A 10,096-nucleotide genomic window follows, 5' to 3' on the forward strand; every position below is an offset into this window, starting at 1 on the left:
CAGCACGGAGCCGATTTGGTTTGTAGATCGAAACGTCATGCTTACAACTGCCGGATTTCCCCATCCGAAATCGAATTCGCTATATGGGATCCCACAAAGCTCGAAAGCAAAAAGGATATGTTGACAATACTATCTAAAAATTCTTCTTTAGTCCCTAAACTTGATATAATCGATTCCATCCTTTGATGAACCATTTGCACATTTTGGAGTCGTTCAAGTTCGATCTTCTGTTCTTTAATCTTGGAAACCAACACGCTTAATGAAGTTTCACTTTCATATCGAGTCTTGACCATCATACACGCCACGTAATTTCCAACGGTAGTGTGAGGAAGTTTTGGGACAAATTTGTCACGTATATTGGCGGGTAAAATTATAAAATAAGGCTTAAAAGAAGACGAAGTTGCCAATGCGGTTTTGTAAAGTAGAGAAGTCAATACTTCGACGCGTGTAACATTGTTTATAGATAGTATTGATCCACCTTCTGTGACGACCTTATTCTTGAGGTCACTTAATTTTGAGTTGGGGAACACGAACTTTCGTGTGACAGCATTGATATGCTTAGGAAATAAAGCCGAAGCATCAGGTGGAAAAAAGTTGGAAGTATTTGGGTATTGAATAAAATGAGGGTTAAATGGTAGTACCTCTTTGTGATCAGAGGAACCATGACGTGCCACGGAAGCCCAATAACTAACGAACGAGCCAAGATTACAACCATCACTAATTCTGTGTGACATAGTCACTCCCACCGTGATTCCACCACAGGCAAAGTGATTGACTTGAACCCCAACAATACCTTTCCTATGAGGAGAGTTTGGCCAGAACATGCCATCAACATAAAGTTGGCCAACATTGTCATTTTCTTCACTTATATGTTGTAGCATGTGCATTTGGCTATCATTTTTGGCTTCGACAAACACAACCCCCTCATCGTCACAATCAATATAAGGTGTGGTGGGTGTGTGTAACTTGCCCGCAAATGGGTAGTATCGTGTTAGGCTCTGTGACAATGATTTCTTTAACACCCGGACTTTGTCATCAGGTGTTAAAGTACAAGTTTCATTATTTGGGTACTAGAGAATTATTGGCATATATATGTGTGTGGTTCGTTGATCGGTCTCAGAAAGATTATAAGTCCGGAGATGAGATGGTGTTGGAGAGGAGGGCTTAACCATTTCTCGAGAAATAATGGCGTGCGCTGCTTTCATCATCATCAAGTTTTAATGGAATGAGTGTGTTGTGTTCAATCATGTAGCTACAACTAATATGTAGATACCTAATATCTATAGAGATATATAAATCTCCAAAGTCCAAAGTGCCAGCCACCCTCATATAATGTTAATTAATAATAATGTGAAGATCTATTAGTTAAGATCCATGGCCCATATTATAGTAAAGGTTTTGGCCCATTTCGAAATTGTATTGGATATGCATTAATTAATGATCATTAATTTACGAGTATAACTAGATAGAGGTGCACAAATAGGGTTTTACAAATACCTGGTTCCAGGTATGGAACCGAGTTCGGGTATGACCGTGTATTGGAAAATCGGGTATTGACAATACCCGGGTCGGGTTCGGGTATTACCTCTAAAAACCATACCATATGTATCGGGTTCGGTCAGGTATTGAATCGGGTATTTTAATACCCTATTCCGGGTGTCGAAAAAAACCCTATTTTTGGTGTTTTCGTGTAACAATCCGAATTTTTGTTTATCGATTTTTGCTAGCCATTACCCAGCCCGTTTTCATTTTCGGGTAATTTAATTAATAAAATATTGTAGGTCCCGTGACCGGATCAAACAACAAACAAACTAAGTACTAGTCGTCTTGGATCAACCTCTCAACTAGTTGACGGAAACAACTAGCTAGGACCGAGATCTCGGATCTTGTGGTGGTGGAGTTATGGCCAAGAATAAGAGGGAGGGAGGGAGAGTTTGTGGGTTTGTAAGAATTTTATGGCAAAAGGTTACTTGGTGTATGTGATACACACACTTTATATAGTGTGTGTATTCTTATACACTTTTTCATTATAATTGGCCTAATGGGCTCCAAGTACATAAGGCCTCGGGCCCAAACATACATAAGTAAACAAACTAACGACATAAACGTAACTTAATACAAATACGAAAGACTAATACATAAAATGGGCCTAACAATCTCCCTTTAGTCTTTAGTATTTGCTTTATTTTCTTCCATCACCACTCGCACTCGGACTCGTACTCGAAGATATCGTTTGGATCTTCAAATGGTTGCTTTTCAACAAGTAATTTGACGAACTTGTTGAATTTTTCGACGATTCTGTCTGTGTTGTCACGATGGACGTCTTCAACAGTATAAAGTGGCGACTTGACAAGCTTTTCCAAGTCGCGGAGTCCAAAACCTGAAAGCTCGTGTTTGTCAAAGAACTTCAGTTCATGAGTGCGAGTGCAGTGAATGATAACATCGCCATGCACGTTGTCGAACTCCCAGGTGATAAAGTCATGGAGAAATTGTCTCCAAATGGCATGCCATGAAAGATTGGCTTGTCGTGATCTTTCGGCATCTCGTGTCTTCGACTCTTGGACGACTTATTTGTGAAGGGATTGATCTCCTTTGACTTGTATGATCTACCCGGATTGACAGCAAACGTCGGGTAGTCAGCCTTCCATTCTCTCCATAAAACCTGTTCTTGAACAATGATTCGGTGGTGTCCTTGCTATCGTCATTGAGATATCGCCTTTCGGAAGTAGTTCATGTCGAGAATAGATAACGAGTGCATATATCCATAGGTGAGATATGTCAGATCCCCATTGGCACGTCAAATAGCCCAACTACTGCTATCTGTAACACCCCGGCTAAAGCGGAAACGCCTGAGTGTGACGTACAGATTGCCCAACACACATGTGATACTATTAAGTGACAATATTATCATTAATTAATTTAAACATCAAGTACACAAGTTTGTAACAAGAAATACAAGGAAAATACAAGAACAATTAACAACTTGTCCGTTTATTAACATAACCTAAGTTCTAGTGTTTTCTCCAAGTCTCACCATCTAATGAATTGTACCTGTAGCATATATATATAAAATAAAGTCAACTAAACGAATAGTTGGTGAGTTCCCACAAGTTTTGATATAAGTACATAAAAATCTACAATTCCATGAACAAGTGTAAATGAGCAAGTAAGATCCTTTCCCGTTGTGATTGTGCACCAACGTACTCAGATAAGCACAAGTAAGGTCCTTTCCAATTGGGATTGTGCACCAACGTACTCGGATAATGAGGCTCTTTTCCACTCATAACAACAAATGTCTTGAGCACAAAGGGTGGCGTATGATCATACTATCTTGAAGTAATCCATGTGCAAGTAACAAGTAAACACACAAGTCCATGTAGCGAATTGTAGTTTGTAAATAATGAATAAACGAAATTGTAATTTGGATAGGATATATATGCTACCCCTAAAAGTAGTAAAAGAGTAAAAAGGGGGTGTGAGAAACTCACCTTTGAAATTGGATGATAACTTGAAATAATAACCGAAAGCGCGTTTAAGGAAATAAATGATTGAACCTCACAAACTATAATTAAAAAGAAAATACAAAATTTAAATACCAACTATCGGGATTATAAAAGTTAAATAATATTAGTTTTAGGAATTATGCATTATTTAAATATCTATTTCATTAACTTATGGCAAATGAGGACTTGAGAATTTTTAATTAGTTTAACAACAATGAATAAAGTTTATAAAAGCCATTTGATGTTTATTAGTTTAGAAATGATTTGTAGATACATAATTATAACTTATTAATATAAGATTAAATAACAATATTAATAATAATTTATGATTAAACGTTTTTTTCCAAGTAACATAATTAATTTATTTACTAATTAATTAACTTAAATGTTTTGCATGAATTCTTTTAAAGAAATTATAAACATTAGTTTATGTTGAAATAAAATAAACAGTAATTAATTTACTCAATTATTAATTTAAAGATATGAAGTATGTTATATCTATTGTGAAATATTCTAAATAAAAGAAATTTTTATAAATCATCTTATTTTAAAGAAAATTTATAAGTTTTTGATGATCAACAAATCATAAGATTTAGATAAATATATATTCATGCTTGTTCTTGCATAATAACTAGTTTTGATCCAAGATTTAGAAAATATCATAGTGTTTATCTTGGATATCCATGATCATAATGATTCTTAAAACCAAAATATAAGATTTTTATGATAAAAGTAACATGATCATGAAGAACAACTTATGAACAAGTATGAACATTCACGATAAATATCAAAACAATAGCTATAAAATGCATGAAATGGTAAAAACTTACTTGTTAGTGCTCTTAAGCTTAAGAAAATAATGTATTGAGGTGTGAAAATATTGGAGGACTTGTCCTCCTTTTATAGTGAAAATATAGAGTTGTTATGTCTTCTGGAATTAAAGAAATTAAATCATATTTAATATAATTAAAACACAAATTAAAAATAGTTTAATGGAGCATTCAAAAGGTTTAACTATTTTAAATAAACTTTGTGTAATTAAAACATATATTAGTTTTTTTTTGTTAGTTAAGTAACATAATATGAAAAGAGGATGATAATGATAATAATTATAATAAAATAGTAGTAGTAGTTAAATAATAATTCTAGTAAGTTGTATGGGACATGTACATAAATACTTGATCTTGATTATGAATGTTTTAAATTTGTATGTAATACTACAAGGGTGGTGAAAAGTATAATTGCATAGAAATGATCACATAAAATACATTAACGAAAATTGAGATCAATTAATAATATTATAAAAATATATAAATTAAATAGAAACAAAACCAAAATTTTAAAACGGGTCGGGTTTTCGGGTTTAAAAATTAACGAATGTTACATGATTCACAACTTTTAGAAATTTCGTCCCGAAATTAAAATAAAAATAAAATTTTAGAAGAAAATAACTAAAATACATAGTTGTTAGAAGTTTTACAAATTTTATATATATACAAAAATAACACCGATCTTTAAATGTCCCGAAAGAACGCCACAAGTAGAAAAAATGACAAGGACACTTATATATAGGATGTACTAGCGGCGTATCCACCATGCCCTTATCATATTGTATTTGTCCCGTTCCCCAAAATCATTCAAAATTTCGAGTTATTTCACACAACCGGACTTATTATATTTTCCATGCGAGGACTTTGATAATTACGTGTCGACCCATAATTACCTCTATCGTCAGATGGTCCATATAACTTGCTCTATTGTGTGGTGTTAAGGCATAGACTTTAGATCATTAAATAAAATACTCATATAGAACATTGAAAAAAAAATAAAAAAATAATGAATTAAAATGGTAAAACAAAACATTACAAAATACATTGTCAGATCATTCAATCCAAGGGCAACGCGAAAACACTAAGTCAAGTAAATAAATTCATCGTGTCTAAAGTAAGTAATAGTTGCCGAACACGAAATAAACGAAGTAATGAAGTTAAAGAATGAAACATTTAGAATTATAAACATCGTAACATGTAATTGAAATAATGGGGTTGAGAATAACGTTGCAAGCAAACGTAGCATTTAACCAACGAAATATGAACATGTAAATTGATAACGCATTTGGTTCCAGAATAGCTTAGATAAACGAAATTTTTAAGTATTGAAATATCATGATGTTTAACAATGGAAATCTCCCAATGAATTACATCGCAATTAACGAGAACATTGAGATGAAATGAAGTGAACATTACGACATATAACTAATAATTTGAAATAAAGCGGATAAATGAAATACTATTATCACAATATTAAAATCCATTAAGTTTATGAAAAAAAATTCCAATAGCAACCTTGAGTTTATAAAAGTAGTTGAAACCTCGAAATTAAAATAAAGCATTTGTTCCAGATTGATGAAATCAAGAACAACAAAATGGTTTAAATAAAACATCGAGTGAAAGAGAAGTACACGAATAAACAGAACAATTTGTGTAAAAATATAACATAACATAAACTCGGCATGTACATGGGACACAGTCCCGGTTCTAAGTAAACGAATTCGTTTGGAGAGAACCGGTCACCGATGGTAAAGTGTAGAAATAAAATGAAAATACGGTTTCTATTAAGTAACTATGTACACATACATGTTCATAGTCCCAAATTCCACTTAACGTTGATGGGAAATTGGTCATAGATCACAAGATTTGAAATAACAAACGTAAACCGATTTAGCAAAGCGAATAAGTATGATGTACGAATTTACGTTTCGTAAAATACAAATGAATATGCAGTGTTGCAAAAATCCCGACTAGTCAACGAATAATCCCCGATTAATTTCTAGTCCCCACTTCACTGATTAATTTTGGGCTAGTCATCCAATTAATAGGTCAATGGTCAAATGCGGCCAAAATCGGCGGTTTCCGGTCAAATCCGGCCAAAATCGGTAGTTTCCGGCAAGATTCCGACCAAAATCAGCGGTTTTCGGCGAGATTCCGACCAAAACCAGTGGTTCCGCGTGAGACTTTAACAAAAACTAGCAGATTCAAGCGAGATTCCAGCCAAAATATGTTTTGTGTATGTATAAAACTGGAAATTACATATAAAAATGTGTGCATGTATGCATAAAACTGAAAATTATGCATTAAAGTCCAATCCAATTAATCCTGATTAATCTCGACTAATCCTGATTAATCACTAGTCCCCACCCCACCGCCCAACTAGCGACTAGCGATTTTTGCAACACTGTGAATATGGATCCAAGATCAATGGACAATCAAAATAAACTACATAAACAATATTCTAAAGAAGTGGATGTAAAAGTCACTTTGGGTAAGTTCGAAACATACGTGAAAGAGAAAATAAAGAAAAGTAAATGTAGCTTGCGACGCTTGTCTTCTCGAATGTAGGTTTGTTTGTGGCATGAAGGTTGACGTAAAAAATGGTGCCATGACTTATTAGCCAAAACTCATTGGCGTTAACGAAGGGGAAAGAAGGGAAGGGATATGTCATATATTTTAATTTACGAAAATCGGTTGTAAGTCGTGATGTTTTTAAATTTCATGGTGATATAAAATTTATTCTATTTTATTTAGATAAAAGATTTTTAGCTATCGCTAAGACTTGCAAGTTTTATGAAACTTTAAACGTAAAAACAAATGTTTTCTTTTGGCCAATGGCATAGGAAATAAAAAAAAAATTGTTAAGTTACTTGACTTGTTGAATGAAAAATAGTTTCAAAATGGCTCAAAACTTGTTTGAAGCAAATATTTTACTTTAAATATTATTATATTAATAGTAGTGATGATGATACTAGCATTAATAATATTACTACTACTAATAATAAAAATATTGATAATTACCGTAACAATACTGATTATGATGACAGTGATGGTACAAATAGCAATAGTAGTAGTAATATTAGTTGTGATGATAATATTAATAATTTTAATAACCATAACAATAATAATAGTAATAATAATAACAATAGAGATAACAAAATCTTTTTAAAGAAAATCCATTTGACTGAAATTTAAAAATAACTGAGGATTTTGGAATTAGGTGCGAGGTGTTAGTAAAAGAAACAAAATGTTGGAGAGTATGCAAAAGAAAATATAGACGAGTTTGATGAGTTTTGTTAGATCTAAGTATTGTAACCGGAAAATTCATGTAAAGTCGACAAAGGATGCGGGGTTAGGATATTGCATAGCGTAAATAAGTTAGGCCTTTCGAAGTATGGGAGGTGTGCTCGGTTCACCATAATGATGTCAAGCTGGAAGTGTGTGGTCAAGCATATGATTGAGACAAATGGTTAGGTACATGTCTTGCAGATGGGTGATTGGCGTTGAGTTTGGGTAGGTTTTAGCAATAAGTGGTAACTGAATCTACCACAGATTGAAGCATATCAACGTTTCAGGGAAGTAAAGTGATGGGATTTACACATAATGTACAAAGGGTGTGTTTCTGTGTGAGGGTTTTCGGTTGGGTTTGGTTTGAGTTTCCAAGAATTGTGTTGGATTTGAATTGAGATTACTATAGCGATGAAGGTGGGTTCGTTCAAACGTGGGTGATCGGGATCGCGGAGGCCATTTACTTGATAACTTGGATTGTCATTTTGCGAGTGGAGTGCGACAACTAGGAAAACGAGGAGGCATGATACGAAACGTGAAGAATTCGCGTGACTTGGGACGTAAGTATGAAAACACCTAGTTGGTAACGCGTTTTAGGCTTAGTTGGCTGTGGAGCACATGAAAACTCCACGGTTAAGCGTGCTTAGATGGAAGTAGTACTAGGATGGGTGACCTCCTGGGAAGTCTCCATCTGGGCAACCAAAACCAAATCCGTGAGCTCTTCGTGGGCAGAGCGGACAATATTGGTGGTGTGAGGGGTCGGGGTGTTACACTATCTTTTGTGGTATTTTACATATAAAACGGGATCCGAATCATGTACGGCTTTGACCTCCATCGCAAGCATCCCATCCTGCTCACGCTATAGCATTTGAATCCTTTTCTTGACTTTCTTTGAGCAGGAGCAGCAACAGGAGTGACAACACGTTCATCAGCTGTCGGCGCAACATTCTCCCTAACTGTGGTGTGTCGGGGTTGGGAGAATAATTGATGCCATCATCACTATATTCTTTATTTTCTTCCACGGCTTTCTCAACTGTTGGGACGGTACCTGTAAAAGAATAAACGTTTAGTAAAGAGGCCAGTACAGCCTCCACCGCAGCATCCGTCTCTTTAGTTTTCTTAGCCTCCTTTGGTGGCTCATCATCGGCCGCCTTATTTCCGGTAGCATCACCGCTACCATTTCCACTACCACTACCACTACCATTTCCATCACCATTTCCACCATGACGCTCATCATAACTATCATACTCATCATCGTCCTCGTCATCTCTCTTCTCATCACCATCGTCATCGTCATCGTCATTAGTCTCTTCAACAGACTCTTCATCATCGCCATCATCGGCACGTTCTGCTACTGGTTGTGTACTAGGATGAACAATCAATGCAGTGGTGTACACAACACTCACTTTCGCACTGGTGGTGGGTGCAACAAGCGGTGAGCTAGTAGAACTTACCAGCCTTGACGCATCGGTAGTAGTAGCTACAGGCTCAGTAGCAGCAACAGTTCCAACGACAACTTCAGGCTCATCATTTGCAGCCTTAGAACCTGAACCTCCTTCACCTCCTTCCTTACCTGGTTCTCCCTTATAGAGGAAGCCATGCATACTTCCCAGAGCTCTGACCCTTTCGACATCAGTGACTAAACGAGCAAGAAGAGTTTGTCGTCGATTGACTTGCTCAGCCCTTGGCTCGGCTACACGATGAAACCCTCTGAAAGGATCCATCTAATGAACCCGTAGGTTCTCAACATCCTCATAAGTTAACCACATAACCTCCATCACCGCGAGATATCTCGGTTAACCAAGGACTCATTCACACGCCCCTGTTCAGCGCGTTCTTCCTCAATCTGCTCATGCAACTGCTCAACCGGATCCCGAAGTCTCACAATTTCACCCATCAACCTACTAACACCCTGATTCTCAGAACGTTCTAATCCACCAACTCTTAACTCAAGACGCTCAAAATCCAACCAAACACTCGTAAGAGAAGAGTCAAGTTCCTTCCTAAAATCATCTGTAATTTTAGAAGAGGAAGGAAGATCAGTTTCAATCTTTGTGACTCTTGATGCAATCTTCTCCATATCAACATGTTGTTCAGCATTCTTCAGTGTGTTTCTATTAACCAACTCTTGCTGATTGTTGATCCTTTGTTGCAACGTGTTGATCCAATCTCTTTGACTTGCTATTTGCGCTTGATCCTTTGTAGGTCACGTGACTGGATCAAAAAACAAACAAACTAAGTAGTAGTCGTCTAGGATCAACCTCTTAACTAGTTGACGGAAACAACTAGGTAGGACCGAGATATCGGATCTTGTGGTGGTGGAGTTATGGCCGAGAATAAGAGGGAGGGAGAGAGAGTTTGTGGGTTTGTAAGAATATTATGGCAAAAGGTTACTTGGTGTATGTGATACACACACTTTATATAGTGTGTGTATTCTCATACACTATTTCATTATAATTGGCCTAATGAGCTCCA

General features: G+C 35.8%; 1 protein-coding gene across 1 annotated transcript; it reads right to left on the reverse strand.

Moving 5' to 3' along the window:
- Positions 1-41: 41 nt before the first annotated feature.
- LOC143607740 (acyltransferase Pun1-like) lies at positions 42-887 on the reverse strand. The gene has a single exon (XM_077083083.1). The coding sequence runs from the start codon at positions 885-887 to the stop codon at positions 42-44; it is 846 nt and encodes a 281-aa protein (XP_076939198.1).
- Between the last annotated feature and the right edge of the window lie 9,209 nt (positions 888-10,096).

Source organism: Bidens hawaiensis, unplaced genomic scaffold (assembly GCF_021521415.1).
Source record: "Bidens hawaiensis isolate Kalapana, Puna unplaced genomic scaffold, B.hawaiensis_p1.1 tig00086138_1, whole genome shotgun sequence".
NCBI lineage: Eukaryota > Viridiplantae > Streptophyta > Magnoliopsida > Asterales > Asteraceae > Bidens > Bidens hawaiensis.

Bases quoted from the DNA above. Each gene is read 5' to 3' on its own strand.
- LOC143607740 (XM_077083083.1), bottom strand. From the start codon at position 887: ATGCACATGCTACAACATATAAGTGAAGAAAATGACAATGTTGGCCAA.